Raw genomic sequence first — 25,952 nt, 5'->3', positions numbered from 1 at the left:
TAGGGAAGGCGGCCTCGCTTGGGACCCTGCCCAGCGCCCAGGTGTGGCAGGGTGTGGGCCAGTACCGAATGAATCTGAGAGGGTTCAGGTTCAACAGGGGCTACCTGCTTGCTGTGGGCCTGGCCCCCCACTGATGTTCCCTGGGCTCTGAGGGCACCCACAGGACCTCCAGGAAGATGGCACAGCTGCTGTGAGCTCCTAACCTACTCACCTTTATAACAAGCCTGGAAGGAACAGAAAATTGTCCCCATTTTACAGATGTAGAAACTGATCAGCCTGGTCACGGAATTTCCCAGGTCACAGCAAAGTGAGGACACAAAACAGGTTGCAGGAGCCTCTCGTTCCTCTGTTCCATACTTCCTCCAGCCCAGTCTCCACAGCGTCCCAAAAATGAGTCGGGGTCTCCAAGGTGACCACCCTGGAAAGAGAGCTGGCGCTGATACCCTCGCCTTGAATTTGTCATCATTCTTGAAACATATGGACCATCAACCTTATTGTTCACGAGGCAACAGGCAATTTCCCCCAGGCTCATGTAATTCTGGATTCTCCCCCCCAACAGCTCATGACTTGGGATCAGCAATACCAGAGAGACACCCCGCCCTAGCCCCCTTGCTGGCCCTGGGCCTGAGCTGAGGCTGAGGCTCATCCCTGACCCCTGGGAAAGGTCCCTATAAGACTCCCTCCCAATGAGAAGAGGCTGGTTTTTTTTTTTTTTTTTTTTAATGAAGGACAAATAATCACACGTGGTTATCAGGAATAAGAACTAGGACAAAAATTGGAGTTCCCATCATGGCACAGTGGAAACGAATCTGACTAGGAACCATGAGGTTGCAGGTTCGATCCCTGGCCTCCTTCTGTGGGTTAAGGATCTGGCTTTGCTGTGAGCTCTGGTGTAGGTCACAGATGCAGCTTGGATCTGACATGGCTGTGGCTGTGGTGTAGGCCGGCGGCTTCAGCTCAGATTTGACCCTTAGCCTGGGAACTTCTATATGCTGCTGGTGAAGCCCTAAAAAGACGAAAAAAAAAAAAAAAAAAAAAAAGAACTAGGACAAAAATTCATACGATTTAAACAAAATCCCAGAAATACCAGTTCTAGAATTAATGAGAACAGAAAAGTGAGACGAGAAAAGTAAACAATTTTTAGCTTTAAAAATAAGCCTTTTCCTGTAGTGCCTTCTGGGTGGAGAGAGATTCTTTATCTTTTCAAATATGCTCACTGATGCCTTTTTATTAAGCAGATTTTTCTAATTTAAGTTACTGACACATTTGATGGGGTTTTTTTTGGGGGGAGGGTGACTCTAAAATGAATACGTATTTTCTTCAAAAAGCGTGGAGAAGATAAAAGCTTCCTTAACCCACCCTGCTTAGCAGCTCAGAGGAGCCTGCATGCGGCCCAGGGTGGGGGCTGAGTATAACGTGGGATCAGAATGTACTCAGCATCTTGCAACTGCCTTTCCCTCCATGCAACAGTTCGTCAGTAACATCTTTCTATGCCATTAAATATTCCACAGGCTGTTTTAATACCTGATTAACATGCAGTCCCTTCTTGCAATTTAAAAAGACATCTGCAAATGGAAGAAACCTCTAGTTTCTGGGGTCATTTCTCAGCACAGAAGGTAGCCAACCCCTGTGAATTACCTCAAGTCCTGAAGCCTTGCCTTGCAGCTATGACATTTCTTCACTCTGTATGAGGGTCTCAGGAGGTGGGAACTTTGGCGTGGATTCTGTCCCCAAGCTGGGGAGGCGTTTCCCTGTCTCAAGGGTGCTGGATGCTGTGCTGCTTCTGCCAGGTCAGGGCTACTGGCCTGCACCCTCCTTCCCCGTTCAGGGATGTGAGATGCCCACCCAGAGATGTGGGTGGGGGACGCCTCCCACAACCAGACCCCCCTTCGTGGGAAGTGCCAGCACAGCTCCCTGCCATCTGCTCAGTGTCCCTTGGGCTCTGCTGGCAGCCACATTACAGGTACCCCAGGGGAGCCAGGAGTCCATCAGCACAGCGAGACGAAATCTTGAAGCCTTGTGTGGGACTTGTGTGGGACTCAGGGAGGCGAGGGAGGGAGCAGGAGCACAAAAGGGCAGTGGTGCTCCAGGCTGGGCTGCCTCAGTTTCCATTTGAACCCCTTGTCCTCCTTCCCAAGTCCCAGCCAGGTCACCTCCGACTCCCGTCAAACCCACGCCTTCCTTCTCTGCCCCTTCTCCTGGCTCAGCGGTCAGCCCTCATCTGGGTCATCTCTGGGAAGCTTCCTGAACAAGCCGAGTTCCACTCCAAGAGGTAGTCGCCAGGCAGGGCATGCCTGCAGACCCCCAACTGTGGACTCATCCCTGACCCCGTTCTACATCCATCCCTCAGCAAATCCCATCCTCTCTAATTTAGCCTCTACCAACTGTGGACTCATCCCTGACCCCGTTCTACATCCATCCCTCAGCAAATCCCATCCTCTCTAATTTAGCCTCTACCAGAGTGCATCACTTCGAACCCTTCCCTCCATGGCCACCCACCCTTCGGCTGGACCATTGCAGGTGCCTCCTCACTGGCCTTTGCTGCTGCCCAAGTCCCCCTGCAGTCACTCTTCTCACGGTCCTCTAATGACTCTGTATCACAATTGAAACAAAACCCAAAGTTCTTCCCCGGCTTACAAGGGCCTCCAGTATCTAGCCCTTGTCTACCCTGCAGCCCTTGTTATGGTCACCTACTGCCACTTAACAAACCAACCCGATACATTTATGTGGCACGTGCTTCTATGCGCAGGTCTCAGCAAGGAAGGCTTGTCCCTGTTGTGTCAGTGGGGCAGCTCGACTCAGGCAAAAAAGATCCACTCCCGACCTGGTGAACTCCCATGGCTGGCAAATTGATGCTGGCTGGTTGAGGAGCTCAGGGGGGCTGAACACTGTGGTGTGTCAGTTCTTCTCCACCAGCTGTTTGCGCTCCCCTAGAGCATGGCAATTCTGTTGTAAGGGTGATTACTAAAACAAAAAACACAGCTATACACAGGAAGTAGAAGCTGCCAGTATCTCAAGGCCTAGGCCCAGAAACTGTCCTAATGTCATGTTTGCTGATGTCTATTGGTCAAGTAATCACAGAACCCAGATTCATGGAGCAGGGACACAGACTGCAGCTCTCCACAGGCAGAGTGGCAGCCCAGACCTCCCCTCTGGCTACTCTCTCCGTCTGGGCTTTAGCCACATGGGCCTCTCTGTAGCAACTCAAGTCTATCAAGCCTCACCCCAGGGCTTTGCACTTTCTGGTCCTTCTCAGGCTCAAAGAATCGTTGAATGGTCGCAACTTCTCTTGGCTCCTCTAATCCTCCTCTCTGCAGCCACAGGACACTTTCTAAACACACACCAGTCTCTTCCCTGCCTATAAGCCTCCCAGGCTCCCCTCTGTCCCCAAGGGAGAGTCTGCCTTCCCTAGTCCTCCACTCGTGCTGCCACCCTCCCCCACCTGTGCTCCTCTCAGAGCCACAAATCCCCCTCCTTCCAGACCCACCCCATGTGCTGGGTCCTCTGCCTGCCATGCCCTTCCGCTGTCTGGCAATTCCTGCTCCTCCTTTAAGACCAAAAGTTGCCTACTCCAGGAAGCTGTCCCAGATCTCAGGCTGAGTTAACCTCTCCTGAGCCTCCGCAGGACCTATGTGCCCTTGGATCCCTGACACAATCTGCATCCCCTGGGGCAGAAGCTGCTATCTGGGTCCTAGTCCTGGATGGCCAGATCCTTGGACTTCAGACTTCTCCCACACAAATTTATGGCAGGGAAAAAAGTCTTTATTGATAAATAGGTTACAGTGAAATAAATACAGTGATAGTTTTTTAAGGGAATAAAAAAGTAGAATCTCAGTCTCTCGCCACCCCACCTCTAGTTCTTGGCCTCAGCCTTCTTACTGGCCACCTTGGAAGAGGAGGCTGTGGTGGGAATGCCAGGCTTTCTCAGGCCCTTGGGGGCCTCTACCTTCCTGGCTGGTGGTTTGGGCTCCATTTTGGACCCACTGCCCTTGGCAGGAGGAGGGGCCTTGGCGTTGGGGGCCTCCTGAGTCCCCTGGGTGACAGCCTCTTTAGGGATCTTGTTCCCCATCTTCGTTTTGGCTGTACCATTCTCACCCTATAAGAAAGCAAATCAGGAGCAAGGTGACAGAACTGGGCAAGGCTGGGTGTGCAGCTCAGCACACCAACTGGTTCAAATCCCAGCTCTGGGTCACTTTTGCCAAGTGACCTCACTAAACCTCAGTCTCTGAGATGGAGAAGGTGATCCTCAGGCTGCTGAGTGAGAAGGGGAGGAACATGGGCTGTACTTGGTAGGACAAAGAGTTATCCCTTCCCTGTTGACCTGTCTGGGGCCAGGTAGGGGACCCCAAGTTCTGGTCACTGGAGACCCGGACCAAAGAAGTCATGTAAGCACTTACCTTGGTGTCCGTGGATTTTGAATTCCGACTCCCAGGATTGGTCTTCCCGGGGGCCTCAGCCTCTGCTGGAAGAGGGGGTGTTGTGTGAGAAGGACCCCTTTCCAGAGGAGCTGCAGTGGGGACAGGGACGGGGCGGGGGGCGGGCAGAAAAGTTCAGAGCCTCCTCAGCCCCCATCCTGCCCAGGGCCCAGTCCTCACTCTGACACCAGCAGGCTTTGTGACCTGGGCACGTTGCTTTGCCTCTCTGAGCCTGGGTGCCCACCCCTGCAGACTAGGGGTATCAGCTCCCACAGGCAGTTGGAGGATTAACCCGATGCTGGATGACCATCCGTCACTCCATTCTCAGCTCCATGCCCACCCAACCCAAGGCACCCCCTGACTGGTGTATCAACCTCTAGCCCTTAGCCAGTGTTCCGCAAAGCAGCTGGGATGTGTTTTCACAAACATCTTGGGCCCTAGCTGTCCCCCTGCTCAGAGCCTTTCCAAGACGACTCCTCACCCTCCAGATAAAGTCCTGACTCCCTGGCCCTTCGCAGCCCCTCCCCCACCACAAACAGATCATTTAGTATTTCTTCCACCTTCCTCAGGGCTCCAGGCCTTTGTACTAGCTGTCTTCCTGCCTGGGCCACCTCCTCCAGGAAGCCTCCCCTGACCCCTCTCAGAAATAAGTCAGGCTACTCCTCTCTCTGAGCTCTTCTTCCCTAGCCCAGCCCCAGCAGGTCCCATAAATTCTCTGTCTCTTCAGGTCAAGGTGCTCAGGGCACATTGACAAGTCACCCCTTTCTCCCCACAGCTGGCTGCTCCATCCCACCTCACCCCAGTCCATTGGCCTCCAGAAGCCCCAGCCGCAATCCCTCCTCTCACCCCATTTTATGCCCCTATCTTGGCTGCTCCTCTTACCTTTGACCTTTGCCTTCCTACCAGGCCCAGTGGTTCTGGGAGGTGACTGCGTGGGCCTGTCTGGCTGTTGGGAGCACTTCCTGGCCTCACCCAGTCTTGCCTCTTGGTCCAGGGTCTTGTTGCCTTTTTGAGGGGCCTTCATTCCTTCACCAGTTTTGGCGGGGCCTGACCTCCCCTGGCCTGGCTTCCTGGATCCCTTTTTCACCTCGCCTGGGTTGGGAGGGTCCTTCTTGGCCTTCTTCGCTTTCTTGGGGTCCTTTTCCTCGGCTTGACCCGGCCTCCTGGAGGCCTTCAGGGTGGACGTCTTCCTGGACTGGATTTTCCTTTTGTGCTTGGGAACCAACTGGTGGAAGAGGCAACTGGGTGGGATTGAAAGCAGAGGTTCTGGGGGTCTCATGCCCCTATACCTTTTGTGAGGCTCTGAGATCACCACATTCCTAAGGAGGGGCTGGGAAGGTGGCCATCGGCTTGGGGAGAGGGGGCAACACCTTCTCCCTGTCCTGCCCTTTCATGCACCGAGAGGGGGAGCTGCCCTCTAGGACAAAGGACCCGAGTCTCCAAAACTCACCCAAGACCCCCTGCCCTCCCTGCGCAGCTGGCAGTGTGCTCCCCTCAGCCCTGGGTCTAGCCAGCTTCCATGCGCACATCATGACCACCATGAGTTCTGACCGAGTCCTCCGAGATGCTGAACTACACATCTCCTTTGACACCCCCAGCGCTCCCCCTTCCAGCCACATACCTCCCGCCCATCCCTCAACCCCACACCTCCCTGCTTCCCTGATGCGCAGGTGAACACGGGCCTGGAAGTCTGACAGCTGAGAGGTCACAGTGTCCTCCCGCCCCCCAGCTGTGCAACTCACCCAAGTCTTCTCCTCCCCTACCCCGGCCTCAGTCTTCCTTTCTTTACAGTGGGGCCACTGGGGAGGGTATGAGTGGCAGAGGATGGAGGGGCCCCTGGCAAACTGGTTACCCCTGTCCCTCTAGATCCCAGCTCTGATGACAGGGCTCCCTGCCATCCCTGAACCCTCATGGCTCCCTGTTACCCACCAAGACCAGAAACTACCCGCACTCCCAGCACAAGGCATTCCTGACTCTGTAGTACCAGAGGCCCCTTCCTGGCCTCTCATCCCCTGGCCTGCTTTCCTGACTGGCTCCCAGTCACACACACCGCAGTGCCCTTTCTTGCTGCCCTCTGCCCCACCCTGTGCACCTGGCCTTGCCATGGCTAGTGTCCAAGCTCTGACCCTCACCCCAACATTAAAGGAGAGGGTCTCCCTGTGCTTAGCCACCCCATCACCACAGAGACTGGAACATGTAGGTTGAGAATGTTCCATGGTGACTCTTAGAGCAACTGCCACATGCTAGGGAATGGCAATAACAAGACAGACCCCATGTCTGGGTCCCCAAGATTTCCCTGGTGGCAGCTGGCCATCAAGATGCTGGGGTTTGATTCCGTGCCAAATGTGCCCTTAGCTCTGGGTCATCCTGGACAGACAGCCTCTGGGACCATCCTCTTTGAAAGGGCAACGATGTGGTGGCTCAGGGACGTGTTGTCCCCAGCTTGGAGAGCTTGGGCCTGGACCCAGAGAGAGTGAGAAGCAAACCTCAATTCTGTGACCTTCTAGAGCCCAAGACTGGGTCTGCACCATCCATGATAAGGAATCCTGCCCATGTGCTGTCCTGGGGGGGCCATGGGCATCAAGGGCCTAGAGTAAAACAGCTCAAGATGGCATCTGATCACTAACACACTCAACAGGGATGGAGGTGAATGCAGCAGGGTGACCAGAGCTGTGGGGGAGTTCAGACCAGGAACATGTGTGCACGCACACACCCTTCGCCGGGGGAGGGGAGTCTTGGTGAAGACAGGAAGAACAAGGAGAGACAGGAGGAGAGAGGGGGACAGGACAGACAAAGAGCACACAGAAACTGCCAAGAAAGAGCTAGAACTGGGGAGTTCCCATCGTGGCTCAGTGATTAATGAATCCAACTAGGAACCATGAGGTTGTGGGTTCGATCCCTGGCCTTGCTCAGTGGGTTAAGGATACGGTGTTGCCGTGAGCTGTGGTCTAGGTTGCAGACACGGCTTGGATCCTACGTTGCTGTGGCTCTGGTGTAGGGCGGCGGCTACAGCTCCAATTAGACCCCTAGCCTGGAAACCTCCACATGCTATGGGAACAGCCCTAGAAAAGGCAAAAAGACAAAAAAAGAGCTAGAACTGGAATTCAAGCCCTGGGGCCAAGCCCACACCAGGTCACCTCTCACCACCCCACCCCAACCCCAGCAGCTCACTTTGAAGCTGCCAGTGGCCCCCTTGGCCTTGGAGTTGACGGGCCTGACAAGGAGGCCACGGTGCATGCCCGTGGCCAGAGCCTGCTTTAGCAAGTACTTGAGCCGAAAGACATCCACCGTTGGGTACTTCTGCAGGATGTAAACCTTGATGGCCGCCACCGAGGTGCCCCGGCGCTGCTCTCCCGCCTGCAGCGCCTCCAGCACCATGCGCAGCACCGGAGGATGTCGGCGCGGCTCTCGGATGCTGCTCTTGATCAGGCCTGTGGACAGACAGCCAGATGTTAGCCGGAGCCAGGACAGCCCTCAGGGCCCAGCCGATGACAATCATGCCCAGTGAAGGGCCCATGAGGTGCCAGCCAGCCTCCACAGTGGGTGGGCAAGCAGCCCGGGAGACGGAATACACACCCCCATCCCACACTGGGTCAGTGCCACTGCCCACTGGCCTGGGAGCAGAGGGTGGGGTGCGCTGCTTGGCCGGCCACCGTCTCCCAGTGCCTGTAGTGGGGCTGGGCACACATGTCAAGGCTCTCTGAAAGCATTAAAAATCCTTTTTTTCTTTCTTTTCTTTCTTTTTTTTTTTTTTTTTTTTTTTTTTTTTAGGGCCATTCCTGTGGCATGTGGAAGTTCCCAGGCTAGGGTTTATATCAGAGCTGCAGCTGCTGACCTACGCCACAGCCACGCCAGATCCTTAACCCACTGAGCTGGGCCAGGGATCAAACCGGCATCCTCATGGATACTAGTCGGGTTCATAATCCACTGAACCACAGTGGGAACTCCTAAATTGTCCTTTTAATAAACCAGCCTAAATTGGGTTGCCTGTCTAGCTCTAACTACCCGTCAGCAGGACCATGGGTATGAGGTCAACGAAAGCCCGACTGTGAGGAAATCTCCAGACACAGGACTGTTTCTTCTGCAAATGAACAAGGAGGGTGAGGAAAAGTGGGAGGGGCCCTAGAGAGGAGAGATCTGAAGAGACCTTCAACCAAGGGCTACGTGGGAACCTTGCTTAGACTCAGACCACAATTCGAGCAATCCAGCTGGGGGGAAAAGGCAACTCGACAAATATAAACACTGGAATATTTGATAGAATTTGCCTTATATAGAGAGGTCCTTAATATTAATAGCCATTAAAGCAGAAATAGACAGTAACACAGTAATATTGTAACCCTAACCCCAGTTTTTTTATTATGTTAAAGATAACTTTGTTCCTCATGTGCTAGTGGTATAGCAATTATTTTGTAAGAGGTTTTTATCTTTTGAAGATAAATAATGGACTATTTACAGATGAAATGGTTAAGTCTGGGAGTTCCTGTCTTGGCTCTGCAGAAACAAACCTGACTAGTACACGTGGAGGAGGTAGGTTCAATCCCTGGGCTTGCTCAGTGGGTTAAAGATCCTGCATAGTTGTGAGCTGTGGTGTAGGTCGCAGATGTGGCTTAGATCTGGCATGGCTGTGGCTGTGGTGTAGCCCAGCAGCTACATCTCCGATTTGACCCCTAGCCTGGGAACCTCCATATGCACTGAGTGCAGCCCTAAAAAGCCAGCAAACAAAAGCTAAGTCTGGCCTTTGCACCAAAATAATACACAATAGGTAAGAATAAAACAGCTGCGAGATGTTGATTGCTGTATGGTGGGTGCCCGGGGGTGGGGGTCACTGTGCCATTCAGGCTATTTTTCAGTTGTTTGAAAGTTTCCCTCATAAAGAATAACAAAACAAATTTCACTTCTAGAGAAAAGAAAATGTGTCACACAAAAAATTATACACAAATGTTCATAGCAGCATATTTATAATAGCCAAAAAGTACAAACTACCCTAAAGTCCATAAACTAATGAATAGACAAAGGAAATGTGGTAGATAAATGCAATGTCATACAGCCAAAAGGAGGAATGAAGTACTTCCTTGAAAACATTATGCAGAGTGAAAGAAGCCTATGAGTACAAGTCACATATTGGATGATTTCATTTATATTAAATGTCTAGAACAGGCACATCAGAGCCAGAAAGTAGATGAGTAGATAAGGCTGAGAGGTGGGTGGGGATGGGCAGTGATGGGTAATAGGTCTAGGTTTTCTTTTTGAGAAGATGAAAACACTCTAAAATTGACTGTAGAGACAGGTACACACCAGCAAATATAACAAAGGCCACTGGATATTTTAAACGGGTGAGTTGTATGCTAGGTGAATTACTGAGGTATCTCAGTAAGTTCTTTTTGAAAAGGTTGCGAAGGAGGTAGAGGAGGCAAGATGGCATGTCAAAGAATTCAAGTGCACCTCTCACGAAAACACCACGTATCTTCTTTCCAGAGCAATGAGAAGGAAAACAAAAATAAGCAAATGGGACTGACCTAAAGAGCTTTTGCACAGCAATGAAAACCACCAACAAAACCAAAAGACAACCCACAGAATGGGAGAAAATCTTCACAAATGGAGTAATTGACAAGGGATTAATCACCAAAACAAACAACTTATGCAGCTTCAAAAACATAAAAATTTTTTAAAATGGGCATTTATTTATTATTATTATTATTTTTGGTCTTTTTGCCTTTTTTTCAGTTAATGTATTTTATTATTTTTTTAATTAATTTTTTTTATTTTCCCACTATACAGCAGTTTTTGCCTTTTCTAAAAGGGCTGCTCCCACAGCATATGGAGGTTCCCAGGCTAGGGTCTAATTGGAGCTGTAGCCACCAGCCTACACCACAGCCACAGCAACTCAGGATCCAAGCCGCGTCTGCGACCCACACCACAGCTCAAAGCAATGGTGGATCCTTAACCCACTGAGCAGGGCCACGGGTCAAACCTGCAACCTCATGGTTCCTAATCAGATTCGTTAACCACTGCACCATGACGGGAACTCCAAAAAATGGGCATTTCTAAATAAACTTTTCTCCAAAGAAAACAGGCAGATGGCCAAAAACATATGAAAAGATGCTCAATATCACTAATTATTAGAGAAAGACAAGTCAAAACTACAATGAGGTACCACCTCACACCAGTCATAATAGCCATCATCACGAAGTCTACACACAATAAATGCTAGAGAGGGTGTGGAGAAAAGGAAACCCTCCTACACTGTTGGTGGGAATGTAAACTGTAAAATCATTATGAAGAACAGTATGGAGTTTCCTAAAAAAACTAAAAGTAGAACTACCATAGGATCCAACAATCTTACTCCTGGGTACTTATGAGGAGAAGACCCCAATTTGAAAAGATACAAGCACCCTAGCGTTAATTGCAGCACTTTGTCCAATAGCCAAGACATGGAAGCAACCTAAATGTCCATTGACAAAGAAATGGACAAAGATGTGATACATATACACGATGGAATATTATTCAGCTATCAAAAAAGAATGAAGTAGTATCATTTAGTTCAACATGGATGGACCTGGAGATTATATTAAGTGAAGTAGGTCAGAAAGAGAAAGACAACCATCATATAATATCACTTATGTGTGGAAACTTAAAAAGTGATATAAATGAACTTATTTACAAAACAGAAACAGATTCACAGACTTCAAAAACAAACATGTGGCTACCAAAGATGACAGGTGGTTGGGGGAGAGGAGTGGATTGGAGGTTCGAGATGGCATATGAACTCTATTGTATATGGAGCAGATGGTCAATGGGAAGCTGCTGTATAGCACAGGGAACTCTACCCTCGAGTATTTTATGATAATCTATATGGGAAAAGAATCTGAAAAAGAATGGACATGTTGATATGTATAACAGAATCACTCTCTAGAACAGCAGAAATTACAACATTATAAATCAATATACATCATTAAAACTTTAAGAAAAATCCATAGAAGATGGGATCAAGATGGCAGAGGAATAATACACAGTGCTCACCTCCTCCCATAAACACATCCAAAGAAACCATCTACATGTAGAACAATTTGCACAGAAAATCTACTGAAAGCTGGCAGAAGACCTTAAACCTCCAAAAAGGGTAAGAAACAATCCACACAACTGGGTAAAATAAAAAGAGAGGGAGAAGAGAAAAAAAAAAAGAGGAATCAGGATGGGACCAGCCCTCTTGAGAGGAATCTGTGAAGAAGGAGAGGAATCCATTCTCTGGAAAGCCACCTAACTGACAAGGAGATGAGCTGAGAACAGAGGGACCTCAAAGTCTCAGAGAGAAAAGGACAGCAGCTGGACTGAGGAGGGCAAAGCAGAGAGAGAACTGAATAGACCATTGGTAGCACTGCCAGGGACAACACAGCCTGAGATGCTCAGGCAGGGGCTGTGCACTCAGACTCAGGCTCTGGAGGTCAGTTTCGGGGAGAGGACTAGGGTTGGCTGCATGGAGACAGCCTGAGTGGCTAGGGAGCAGTATGCCCTGGGCTGGAGGAGGAGGCCTGGGTCCATATGGGAAGCAAGGCACAATTGTTGGGGAGGTTGAGAGGAAGAGGGGTGGGACTGCCATAGGAGTATCTTTCTCTGCACTTGTGCAGGCTTTCGGGTGGTGGAGTGCCTCTTGCACAGGCTACAGGGGAAAACCACCACAGCCATCTCAGACTCCAGAGGTGGGCATGGCCTGCCACCAGCAGAGGTCAGTTTACAGGCACCACCTGTGGCCCCAGTCTAATCACCACCAGTTGTTGCTTTTAGTCCCCTGAAAATACACACTGTTGATAATGCCAAAGGCTCTGGGCCCTGCTGTTGCCACTGTCAAAACTCTGGGCACCACATACACTTGCCTGAGGGTCACTGCCACGTCCCAGGGCCCTGCAATCAGGAGCAGCCTGCACCATCTCTCCTTGGGTCCTTTTCACAGTCAAGGGCCCAGGAACCAGGTACTGGCTACAGGCTCTGTACATTTCCTCTACCTCCCTGGAAGCACTTGCAGGCCATACACCAGCACACACCCTATCAAGGGGATAACAGCCTACACACACTGAAGAAAGACACAGCAAGCATCCAAACCAACAACATTTCTCATGTCAAAAACAAAACCAAAAACCTCACAAAATACCCAGGGGTACTCTCTCATATAAATAGCCATCTAAGATTACAGCAGTTGTTTTTCCTAAACTCAGAGAATAAGAAAAATAAAAGCAAAATCAAGAAGCTAAGGAACCATTCCCAGTTAAAAGAACAGGTGAATTCCCCTGAAGAAGCAAACAATGAAACTGACCTCTGTGGTCCAATAAGACACCAAGTTCTAAAAGGAGATAGTGAAAATTCTGAAGGAATTAAGAGCAAACATGAAGGAATTAAGAGTATATATGAACAGTAATGCAGATTACTTTAGAAAGGAACCAGAAGATATAAAGGAGGAGCTGAGAAAAATTAGAAAATTCATTTGCAGAGATGTGAGCTGAGTTAAAGGCATTGAAGAGCAGAATGAATAATGCAGAGGAACAAATAAGTGACTTGAAAATAGAATAATGGCACTCACCCAATCAGGAAAGCAGACAGAAAGCCAAATGAAAAACCATGAAAGCTGTGTAAGAGATCATTGGGATAATATAAAGTGGGCCAATCTATACATAATAGAAATTCCAGAAGGAGAAGCAAAAGAAAAGTGGATTGAAAATATATTTGGAAATTTTACAGCTGAAAAATTTCCAAATCTAAAGGAAATACCTACCAAGATACAGGAAGCACATAGGACCCCAAACAAGTCAACTGAAACAGGACCACACCAAAATATAAAGAATTTCTCCAACAAACAAAAGCTAAAAGAATACAGTAATACCAAACCCATTCTAAAAGAAATACTGAAAGATCTCTTCTAAATAGCAAAGAAATAAGAAGATATAAAATGAAGAAAATCACTCCTTTGGAGATATAGATTGGAAAGTAATCACTTAAAATAAGCCAGTATACAGATCTAAAAGGAAAATAAAAACCTATTTGAGGAGTTCCTGACATGGTTCAGTGGTTTACAAATATGACTAGTATCCATGAGGATGCACGTTTGATCTCTGGCCTTGCTCAGTGGGTTAAGGATCCAGTATTGCCATCACCTGTGATGTAGGTTGCAAATGTGGCTCGGATCCTGCATTGCAATGGCTGTGGCATAGGTGGTCAGCTACAGCTCCAATTTGGCCCCTAGCCTGGGAACCTCCACACAAATGCAGCAGGTATGGCCCTTAAAAAAAAAACAACCTATTTGAATAAGTGATGATAAACACAAAGAACAGCAAAAGGATAAACATGAAGATGCAAAAAAAAAAAAAAAAAAAAAAAAAAAAAGGACATCAAAATCATCAACTATGGAGAAGTAAGAAAATCTAGACTTTTTTAATAATATGTTTGAGCCTATATAACTATCAGGCTAAAGCAAGCAGTTAAAAGAAGGAATTATGTTAATACTTGAAAAACTGGGCAATCACAAATCAGAGCCACACACTACATTCGCAAAAACTAAAAAGAGAACACAAGTCTAAAAGGAAATCATCCAACCTAAAAAAAAAAAAAAAAAAAAAAAAAAAAGAAAGGAACAAAGGAGAAACATAGAAGCAACTGGAAAACAAGGTTTAAAATGGCAATAAATACATATTTACCAATAATTACCTTAAATGTTAATGGACTGAATGCTCCAATCAACGGAGCATTCTGAGTGGCAGAGTGGATTAAAAAAAAAAAAACCGGAGTTCCCGTCGTGGCGCAGTGGTTAACGAATCCGACTAGGAACCATGAGGTTGCGGGTTCGATCCCTGCCCTTGCTCAGTGGGTTAAGGATCCGGCGTTGCCGTGAGCTGTGGTGTAGGTTGCAGACGCGGCTCGGATCCCGCGTTGCTGTGGCTCTGGCGTAGGCCGGTGGCTACAGCTCCAATTCGACCCCTAGCCTGGGAACCTCCATATGCCGCAGGAGCGGCCCAAGAAATAGCAACAACAACAACAAAAGACGAAAGACAAAAAAAAAAAAACCAAAAAACAAGAGCTTGCAATGTGCTGCTTGAGAGAGATTCACCTTAGGCAAATATTTGTAAGTTGAAAGTGAGGGGATGGGAGTTCCCACGACAGGAAGAGAGAGGAAGAGAGCAGAAGAAAGTGAGGGGATGGAAAAAGCTATTTCATGCAAATGAAACAGACAGGAAAGCAGGAGCTGCGATACTTCTATCACACAAAGTAGACTATAAAACAAAGGCCATAAAGAAAGACAAACAAGGACATGAATGACAAAAAGGGATCCATTCAAGAAAAGAGTATTACACTCATCAATATATATACCCCTAATATAGGAGCACCCAAACACATTCAACAAATACTGACAGGCATAAAAGGAGAAATTGATTGGAATACAGTAATAGTAGGAGATTTTAACACCCACTCACTTCAATGGACAGATCCTCTAGACAGAAAATCAGTAAGACAACAGAGATCCTAAATGACACAATAGAAGAGTTAGACTCAATTGATATTTTTAGGACACTACATCAAAAAAAAAAAAAAACAAAAAAACCCACAGAATATACATTCTTTTCAAGTGCACATGGGACAGTCTCAAGGATTGACCACATACTAGGGCATAAAACGAACCTCAACAAAATTTAAGAGTATAGAAATTATTTCAATAATTTCTGACCACAATGACATGACACTAGAAATCAACCACAGGAAAGAAATTAGAAAAGACTGACTACATGGAGACTAAATAAAATGCTACTAAAAAAACAATGGGTCAATGAGGAAATCAAAAGGTAAATTAAAAAATACCTTGAGACAAATGATAATGAAAACACAACCATTCAAAATCTATGACATGTGGAGTTCCTGTTGTGGCATAGTGGAAATGAATCTGACTAGGAACCAAGAGGTTGCAGGTTTGATCTCTGGCCTTGCTCAGTGAGTTAAGGATCTGGTGTTGCCATGAGCTGTGGTGTAGGTTGCAGACACTGCTCAGATCTGACGTTGATATGGCTGTGGCGTAGGTCTGTGGCTACAGCTCCAATTCGACCCCTAGCCTAGGAACCTCCATATGCCATGGTTGTGGCCCTAAAAAAAGAAAAAAAAAATCAATGGCATGCAGCAACAGCAGTTTTTAGAGGGAATTTCATAGTGATACAGACTTCCTAAAAAAAGAAGAAAAATCTCAACTCATCAACTTAACCTATCACCCATTAGAATTAGAACAAGAAGAACAAACAAAATCTAAAGTCAGCAGAAGTAAATCATAAAGATCAGAGAAGAAATCAATAAAATCAAGATTCAAAAAAAAAAGTAGAAAAAAAGAGCTGGTTCTTTGAAAGGGTAAACAAAATTGACACACTTGTGGACCCACTCACCCAGAAGAAGAGAAAGAACTCAAAAAAGCAAAAAAGAAATGAAAAAGGAGAAATCTCAACAGATACCACAGAAGTAACAAAAAATGCAAGAGAGAAATAGGAAAAATTATATGCTAACAAATTTGACAACCTGGAAGAAATGGGCAATTTTCTTGAGACCTAACAGCCCACCAAAACTGAATCAAGAAGTAATAGATCAACTGAACAGACTTATTACTAGAAGTGAAATTGAATCTCAAAAAAACACCACCTACAAACAAAATCAAGGACCAGATGGCCTCACAGGTGAATTCTACCAAACAAAAGAATTAACACCCATCTTTTTTTTACTTGTCCAAAGGTTGATGGCGAAGTAATAACCCTAAGACGTTCTATGAAATCATCATCACCCCAATACCAAAGCCAGACAAAGATACTACCAAAAAAGAAAATAAGCCAATCTTTGATGAACATAGATGAAAAAATTCTCAACAAAATTTTAGCCAACCAAATCCAACAACAAACATTAAAAAAGATCATACACCTTGGAGTTCCCGTTGTGGCTCAGTGGTTAACGAATCTGACTAGGAACCATGAGGTTGAAGGTTCGATCCCTGGCCTCGCCCAATAGGTTAAGGATCTGGCGTTGCTGTAAGCTGTGGGGTAGGTCGAAGACGCAGCTTGGATCCTGCGTTGCTGTGGCTGTGGCGTAGGCTGGAAGCTACTGCTCCAATTCAACCCCTAGCCTGGGAACTTCCACATGCCATGGGTGCGAACCTAGAAAATGCAAAAAGACAAAAAGATCATACACACAACCAAGAGGGATTCATCCCAAGTTTACAAGGATGGTTCAATATACCTAAATAAATCTTCATACACCACATTAATAAAAGAAAACTAAAAAAACACATGATCATCTCAATAGATGCAGAAAAAGCATTTGACAAAATCCAACATAGATTCATGATAAACACTCTTACCAAAGTGGGTATAGAGGGAACATATCTCAACATAATAAAAGCCATTTATGACAAGCCCATAACCAATATAGTACTCAACAGAGAAAAGCTGAAAGACCTCCTGCTAAAATCTGGAACAAGACAAGGAGGCCCACTCGTACCATTTTTATTCAATATGGTATTGAAATCCTAGCCACAGCTATCAGACAAACAAAAGAAATAAAAGGTATCCAAATTGGAAGAGAGGAGGTAAAACTGTCACTCGATGAAGATGACATGATATTATGTATAGAAAACTCTTAAGGACTCCACACAGAAAATTCTTGAACTGATCTGTGAATTCAGTGAAGTAGCAGGATACAAGATTAACATTCAGAAATCGGTTGTATTTCTGTATATTAACAATGATATATTAGAAAAGGAATATAAAAATACAATACATTTTAAAATTTCACCCCCCAAAATTAAATATCTAGGAATAAATCTGACCAAAGAAGTGAAAGACTTATATGCTGAGAAAACATTAATCAAGGAAATTAAAGAGGATTCAGAGAATTGGAAAGATATTCCAGGCTCCTGGATTGGAAGGATTAATATTGTTTAACAATTTCTTTTGTTTTTTGCTTTTTTAGGGCTGTACCTCCATGCAGCATATGAAAGTTCCCAGGCAAGGGATCGAATCAGAGCCACAACCGCCAGCCTACACCACAGCTCACTACAACACTGGATCCTTAACTCACTGATCAGAGCCAGGGATTGAACCTACATTCTCATGGATCCCAGTTGGGTTCATTAACTGCTGAGCCATGAAGGGAACTCCCGGAAGGATTAATGTTGTTAAAATAGCCATACTACCAAAAGCAATTTACGGTCAATGTGATCCCTATCAAATTACCCATGACATTTTTCACAGAATTAGAACAAACAATCCAACAATTTATATGGAACCATAAAATATTCAGAACTATAAAAGCAATCCTGAGGGGGGAAAGAAAAACCAGCAGGAGGCATAATTCTCCCAGATTTCAGACAACACTACAAAGCCACAGTAATAAAGACAGTGTGGTACTGGTACCAAAACAGACACACAGACCAATGGAACAGAATAGAGAACCCAGAAATAAACCCAGACATCTATGGTCAATTAATCTTCGACAAAGGAGGCAAAAATAGGAGTTCCCATCATGGCACAGCAGAAACAAATCCAACTAGGAACCATGAGGTTTTGGGTTTGATCCCTGGCCTCACTCAGTGAGTTAAGGATCAGGCATTGCCATGAGCTGTGGTGTAGTTTGCAGATGCGGCTCAGATCCCATGTTGCTGTAACTCTGGTGTAGGCTGGCAGATGTTGCTTTGATTAGACCCCCTAGCCTGGGAACCTCCATATGCCACAAGTATGGCCCTAAAAAGCTAAATATATATATATATAAAATAGGAAAAAGGCAGTCTCTTCAGCAAGTGGTGCTGGCAAAACCAGACAGCTGCATGTACATCTGTGAAAACTGGAACACACCCTCACACCATGCACAAAAATGAACTCAAATGGCTTAAGGACTTAAACATAAGACAAGATATTATAAAACTCCTAAAAGAGAACATAGGCAAAACATTCTCTGACATCAACCATACATATGTTTTCTTTAGGCCAGTCTCCTAAGGTAATAGATATAAAAACAAAAATAAACCAATGAGACGTAATCAAACTGACAAGGTTTTGCACAGCAAAGAAACCCATAAAAAAAAAAATACAACCTAGGCCATGGGAGAAAATAGTTGCAAACATTGTGACCAACAAGGGCTTAATCTCCAAAATAAACCAACAACCCACACAACTCAACAGCAAAACAAAAAACAAACAAAAAACAATTGAAAAATGGGCAGAAGACCTGAATAGACATTTCACCAAAGAGGACATACAGATGGCCAACTGGCACATGAAAAAATGCTCAACTGTCATTAATTAGTCAAAGAAATGCAAATCAAAACTCCAATGAAGTACCACTTCACACCAGTCAGAATGGCCATCGTTAATAAGTCCACAAATAACAAATGCTGGAGAGGGTGTGGAAAAAAGGAAACCCTCCCAAGCTACTGGTGGGAATGTAAATTGGTACAACCACTATGGAGAACAGCATGGAGGTACCTCAGAAAACTTAATATAGAACTACAATATGATTCAGCAACCCCACTCCTGGGCATATACCCAGACGAAACTTTCATTCAAAAAGATACATGCACCCCTATGTTCATTGGAGCACTATTCACAACAGCCAAGACATGAAAAAGACCTCAATGTCCATTGACAGCTGAATGCATTAAGAAGATGTAGTACATATACACAATGGAATACTACTCAGCCACAAAAATAGAACAAATGATGCCATTTGCAGCAACGTGGATAGAACTAGATATTCTCATACTAAGTGAAGTCAGTCAGAGAAGGACAAATACTGTATATCACCTATATGTGAAATCTAAAATATGGCACAAATGAACATATTTACAGATCAGAAACAGACTCACAGACTTGTGGTTGCCAAGGGGAAGAGGGAGGAAGTGGGATGGACTGGGAGTTTGGGGTTAAAAGATGCCAACTATAGCATTTGGAGTAAATAAGCAATGAAGTCCTTCTGTATAGCACAGGGAACTATATCCAATCACTTGTGATGGAACATGATGGAAGATAATATGACAAAAGGAATGTGTGTGTATGTAACTCCAACGAGTTATATATGTACAACTGGGTCACTGTGCCGTACAACAGAAATTGACAGAACATTGTAAATCAACCATAATAAAAAATTTAAGAATATAAAACCATAAATACAGTTACAAGAGATAAAGGAGGACATTACATAATGATCAAGGGATCAATCCAAGAAGATGTAACAATTGTAAATGTACAAGCACCCAACATAGGAACACCTCAATATAAGGTGAATGCTCACAGCCATAAAAGCAGAAATCCATAGTAACACAGTAATTGTGGAGGAACATTAACACCCCACTTTTATCAATGAACAGATTTTCTACACAGAAAGTCAATAAGGAAAAACAGGCCTTAGATGACACATTAATTTAATTGATATTTATGGAATATTCCATCTGAAAGGAGAATACACATTCTTCTTAACATGGAACATTCTTTAGGATTGATCACACCTTGGGCCACGCATCAGGCCTCAGTAAATCTAAGAGAACAGAAGGCATTTCAAGCCTCTCTTCCAACCTCAATGCTATGAGACTGGAAATCAACTACAAGAAAAACACCGTGAAAAACACAAAAAAGGGGTGGCTAAACAATATACTACTAACCAACCAATGGATCACTGAAGAAATCAAAGAGGAAATCAAAAAAATACCTAGAGATAAAGGAAAATGCACACACAACCATCCAAAACCTATGGGAATGCAGCACAAACAGTTCTAAGAGGGAAGTTTACAGCAATACAATCTCACCTTCAGAAACAAGAAACACTGAAAGCAACTAGAGAAAAAAAAAAAAAGATGAAACCCAGAGGTAGTTAAAGGAAAGAAAGCATAAAGACCAGAGCAGAAATAAATTAAGACAAAGAAAACAAAAGAAAAGAGCAATGAAAGTAAAAGTGAGTTCTTTGAGAAGATAAACACAATTGATAAATCTTTAGCCAGATTTATCTAGGAAAAAAAAAGGGTGGGGGGAGGATTCAAGTCACAAGACTTAGAGATGAAAAAGGTGAACTTATAGCCGATACCACAGAAACACAAAGGATCTTAAGAGACTGCTACAAGCAACTATGTGCCAATACAATGGACAACCTAGAAGGAAGGGACAGAGCCTTAGAAAGGTACTACTTTCCAAGACTGAATCAGGGAAGACACAGGAAATATGAACTGACAAACTGCAAGTACTGACATTGAAACTATGATTTTAAAACTTCCAGCAAACAAAAGCCCAGGACCAAATGGCTTCACAGGCGAATTCTACCAAAGATTTAGAGAAGAGCAAACACCCATCCTTCCAAAACTCTTTCAAAACTTTGCAGAGGAAGGAGTATGTCCAGACTCACCCTATGAGGCCACCATCACCCTGATACCAAAACCAAGCAAATATACCACACAAAAAGAAGTTATAGGCCAATATCCCTGATGAACATAGATGTAAATTCCTCAGTGAAACACTAGCAAACTGAATCCAACAGTATGTTCAAAGGATCATATATCATGATCAAGTGTGATTTACCCCAGGGACAAGGATTTTCCAAATTAACCAGTATGATATACCACATTAACAAACTGAAGAATTAAAAAACCTTATGATCATCTCAACAGATGCATAGAAATCTTTGGAAAATATCCAACACCCATTTATGATTAAAAGAAAAAATCCTTCAGAAAGTGGGCACAGAGGAAACCTACCTCAACACAATTAAGACCATATATGACAAACCCATAGCTAACATCACTCTCAATGGTGAAAGGCTGAAAACATTTCTGCTAAGATCAGGAACAAGGTAAGGATGTCCACTCTCGCCACTTTTCTTCAATACAGTTTTGGAAGTCCTAGCCATGGCAGACAACTAGTGAAGAAAAGAAACAAAGAATCTGAGTTGCAAAAAATGACATAAAGCTGTTGCGGTTAGCAGGTGACATGATACTACACAAAGAAAATCTTAAAGATGCCATCAGAAAACTACTAGAGCTCATCAATGAATTTGGTAAAGTTGCAGGATGCAAAATTAATACACAGAAATCTCTTGCATTTCTACACTCTGACAACAAAAGATCAGAAAGAGTTATTAAAGAAACATTTCTATTTACCATCAAGAGGAATAAAATACCCAGGAATAAATAGGCCTAAGCCAAAAGACTTATACTCTGAAAACTAACAGATGTTGATGAAGGAAATTGAAGATGACACAGAGAGACAAACCATGTTCTTGGACTGGAAGAATCAATGTTGCCAAAATGACTATACTACCCAATGCAGTCTACATTTACAATGTAATCCCTATCAAATTACCAATGGAATTTTTCGAAGTTTGGTATGGAAACACAAAAGACCTCCTCCTCCAATAGCTAAAGCACTCCTGAGAAAGAAAAACTGAGCTGGAGGAATCAGCCTCCCTGTCTTCAGACTATAGTACAAAGCTATAGTCATCAAAACTGTGTGGTATTGGCACAAAACCATTATCAATGGAATAGGAAAGGAAGCCCAGAAGAGAACTATGGTCATCTCATCTATGATAAAGGAGGCAAAAATATACAGTGGAGAAAAGACAGGCTCTTCAATTAGTGGTGCTGGGAAAACTGGACAGCTACATGTAAAAGCATGAAATTAGCACACTCTCTAACACCATACACACACACGCACATACACACACACACACACACACACACACACACACACACTCACACACTCAAAATGGATTAAAGATCTACATGTAAGACCAGACACCTACATATAAGACCAGACACAATACAACTCTTAGGGGAAAACCTAGGAACAATCTTTAACACGAATCATAGCACTGTCTTTTCTAGATCCATCTTCTAGACTAGTGAAAATTTAAAAATGAGACCTAACTAAAGCTTTTGCATAGTGAAGGAAACCATAAATAAAACCAAAGGATAACCCACAGAATGGGAGAAAATCTTCACAAATTAAGCAACTTACAAGGGATTAATCTCCAAAAGAGAAAAACAACTCATACTGTTCAAATAAAAAAAAAAATTTAAAAATGGACAGAAAATCTGAATAGACATTTCTCCAAAGAAGACATAGAGATGGACCAAAAGACACATGAAAAGATGCTCAAAATCAGTAATTATTAGAGCAATGCAAATCAATACTACAATGAGGTACCATATCACACAGGTCAGAATGGCCATCATTAGTAAGTCTACAAATAACAAATGCTGGAGAGTGTGTGTGGAAAACGGAACCCTCCTATACACTGTTAGTGGGAATGTCTGTTGGTGCGACCACGATAGAGAACAGTACAGAGGTTCCTCAAAAAACTAAAACTAGAACTACTATAGGATACAGCATTCCCACTCTTGGGCACATATCCCCAGAAAACCATAATTTGAAAATATACATGCACCCCTATGTTCATTGCAGCGCTATTCACAATAGCCAACACATGGAAGCATCCTAAATGTCCACTGACAAAGGAGTGGATAAAGAAGATGTGGTATATATATACAATGGGATATTACTCAACCATAAAAAAGAATAATGCCATTTGCAGACACATGGAAGGAATTAGAGATTCTCATACTAAGTGAATTAAGTCAGAGAAGAACATTTATCAGATGATATAAATTATATGTCAAATCTAATTAGGGGAGTTCCTGTCGTGGCGCAGTGGTTAACGAATCCGACTAGGAACCATGAAGTTGCGGGTTCAGTCCCTGCCCTTGCTCAGTGGGTTAACGATCCGGCGTTGCTGTGAGCTGTGGTGTGGGTTGCAGACGCGGCTCGGATCCCGCGTTGCTGTGGCTCTGGCGTAGGCCGGTGGCTACAGCTCCGATTCAACCCCTAGCCTGGGAACCTCCATATGCTGCGGGAGTGGCCTAAGAAATAGCAACAACAACAACAACAACAAAAAAGACAAAAGACAAAAAAAAAAAATCTAATTAAAAGATAATACAAAAGGACACCTCCACCTCTTTTTAAGGCCACACCTAAGGCATATGAAAGTTCCCAAGCTAGGGGTTGAATTGGAGCTGGAGCTGCTGGCCTACACCACAGCCACAGCAACACTAGATCTAAGCCGAATCTAGGACTGACACCATAGCTCATGGCAACGCCGGATCCTTAACCCACTGAGAAAGGCCAGGGATTGAACGCACATCCTCATGGATACTAGTCAGGTTCTTAACACACTGACCCACAACAGGAACTTGGAACTGTTGATTTCTGATGAATTTCCAAAACCAAATTTTAAACTGGGGGAAAAAGAAAAACACCAGATAATTCTGGATCTCAGCAAAACTGTAAAGAGACCTAATCCACTTCAGCATCTGTTGCCTCCTGGCTAGGAAGAGGCTAGTGCCTGAGAGTATTTGTCTGGGGGCCAGAGCCACATGAGGTAACAGCTCTAATCTCTGCCCTGTCTCCCCTAAACCATGCCCTGTTCCTTGGAGCCACCCCAAGTCTCCTTCCTCCCCTGGGCCCCCAGCTGTGCTTAGCTCCTCATCCTGCCATTATTCAGTGCCTGCTGTATACTGGGACTCCCCCAAATCTGTACCCCATTTCTCCTGCCTTATGATGGTGCCCGCCCCCAATTCCTACCTAGATACTTCAGCAGTGCCCAGGGTACATTCTGGAGCCCTCTTCAGGTTCCCCAAAGGCTTCTCTGACTCCATCCCCAGAGCCCAGCCTCCTCTCCACTTCCTCTTCTCCCTTCGACGCTCTCCTCACTGCATCGCACCTCCCCCACCCCCATCACCGTCAGTGTCAGGACGCACCTGACCTTGGCCTCAGAGGCCCTGTCTAATCAGCCCCTGCTGTTCTTGCACCTGAGAAGCCTTTCTCCTCTGTGGCCATGCCGGCAGCTCTCTTACCTCCAAGGCCCAAACAGCATTGAGATTTGGACACCTAGCCTGACTTCCCAAGGCAGCCTGAGCAATTCAGCCCTATGCTCCCCACACACCTGGGACTCCCTCTTCCTCCAAAGGAGCCTTTGAAAATGCTCAGAACACTTCCTCTGCCCACACACTTTCCCCTGGGTGAGGTTTTTCTTCCTTCAGGAGTCACCTCCTCCAGGAAGACTTCCCAGACTCCCAGAGTGGATTAGGTGACTCCTACAGCCCTCTGGGGCCTTGTAATTATGGCATGTACTACATTTATCAAATGGCAGCTATTAATGAGGCATGCTTGCCTATCTGACTGGAAGCTCCTGGAGGGAATGAACTGGGTCTGTTTGCCTCAGTAGGCCCCATAACCAAAGAATCCCTAGGAGAACCTGTTGTGGTACAGTGGAAACAAATCTGACTAGGAACCATGAGGTTTCAGATTGAATCCCCGGCTTCGCTCAGTGGGTTAAGGATCTGGTGTGGCTGTGGCTGTGGTGTAGGCCGGCAGCTGTAGCTCCGATTCAACCCTTAGTTGGGGAACCTCCATATGCCGCAGGTGCAGCCCTAAAAAGCAAAAAAAGAATTCCTGAGGCGTTATTTGTTGATTGAAAATTGAATTGGGACACAGCCTCAAATCTAAAGCCCAGCCAATTCTTGCTCTATTGCTTGTTGCTCTGCTCCCTTCAACTAGCTGCCCTGCAGCTGCTGCCTGACTACCAGCCCTCCACCCACAAGAAATGGGCTCCGGTTGCGGAGGCCCCTTCTGCTCCCCTCCCCTTACCCCTTCTGCCTCTGGCATCAGCTCTTCTAAGTCTAGGGTGGGTGCTGGGGCCAGACTGGGTGAGAAGAAGGGTGGGAGAGAATGGGTCCAGGATACACAGAGAATGGGCTGGGGAATGAGAGAGGAGCCATTCCCATTCCTCACCTGGCCGTTCACACCCAGATGATTTGGACGACCCCAGGGTGGAAGTCAAGGAGGCCAAGGAGGCTGACGAGGCTTTGGAGGCTGAGGAAGTCGAGGAGGTGTCACTGGATGCAATGCTCCCAGGAGCCATCACGTAGGCAGATGCAGGTGACCCCCTTGCCAGGCATGAAGCTTTTAGGCTGGCCTGCTTGCCTTATGTACCAGTTGTACAAGGCCCCACCCCTCCAATTAGCCCCTGATTGGGCTGGAGGTTCTGAGCTGCTAATTGGGCAGTAGGGCTGGGAGGGGGCATGGCATTCCTTCCATAGGTGCTGATACCCCAGCCAGGCACCTGCTCCTGTGTAACCTTGGGTGTGTTGCTGGACTTCTCTGGGTCTCAGCCCCCATGACAAAATGATGGAGGCTGAGGTGCTAGCTCCTTCCTGCACCCTCTGCCCATCGGAGCCTGGCGATGCTGGTGGGGAACTGGGCACAGCTGGGTTGTGGAAGCCCTCCAATCCCACTGCCTCAGTGTCCACACCTGCCCCCAGGCCACAGCTGGCCTCAGTATCTCAGGAAGTAGCAGTTGAGAGTTCCCACTGTGGCACAGTGTGTTAAAAACCCAACTTCAGCTGCTTAGGTCCCTGCAGAGGCTTGGGTTGGCTCTCTGGCCTGGGAGCTTCTGCATGCTACAGCCTTGGCCAAAAAAAAAAAGAAAAAGAAA

At 45.6% G+C, this 25,952-nt stretch overlaps 1 protein-coding gene across 2 annotated transcripts; it reads right to left on the bottom strand.

The window, feature by feature from the left end:
* Window positions 1-3,749: 3,749 nt before the first annotated feature.
* On the bottom strand, window positions 3,750-25,419 carry H1-8 (H1.8 linker histone). 2 transcript variants are annotated; one of them, XM_021068419.2, is made up of 5 exons: window positions 25,250-25,399; window positions 7,587-7,846; window positions 5,298-5,640; window positions 4,398-4,459; window positions 3,750-4,096 (listed from the first exon to the last, which is right to left on the bottom strand). In XM_021068419.2, the coding sequence occupies exons 1-5, from the start codon at window positions 25,377-25,379 to the stop codon at window positions 3,854-3,856; spliced, it is 1,038 nt and encodes a 345-aa protein (XP_020924078.2). In that variant the 5' UTR covers window positions 25,380-25,399; the 3' UTR covers window positions 3,750-3,853.
* Window positions 25,420-25,952: the final 533 nt, after the last annotated feature.

Source organism: Sus scrofa, chromosome 13 (genome assembly GCF_054392235.1).
Source record: "Sus scrofa isolate SSC_HxYL_T2T_F1_AM1 chromosome 13, Sscrofa_HxYL_maternal_Yorkshire_Landrace_v2.0, whole genome shotgun sequence".
Lineage (NCBI taxonomy): Eukaryota > Metazoa > Chordata > Mammalia > Artiodactyla > Suidae > Sus > Sus scrofa.
The sequence above is the reverse complement of the archived record's forward strand: the minus strand, read 5'-3'. Positions and strand labels throughout refer to the sequence as shown.

Excerpts from the sequence above, each read along its gene's own strand:
- H1-8 (XM_021068419.2), bottom strand. The coding sequence starts at position 25,379 with ATGGCTCCTGGGAGCATTGCATCCAGTGACACCTCCTCGACTTCCTCA. Across the intron at positions 7,847-25,249 it reads ATCTGGGTGTGAACGGCCAG|GCCTGATCAAGAGCAGCATC; the intron begins GTGAGGAATGGG and ends GTCTGTCCACAG. Across the intron at positions 4,460-5,297 it reads TAGGAAGGCAAAGGTCAAAG|AGGCTGAGGCCCCCGGGAAG; the intron begins GTAAGAGGAGCA and ends CTCTTCCAGCAG.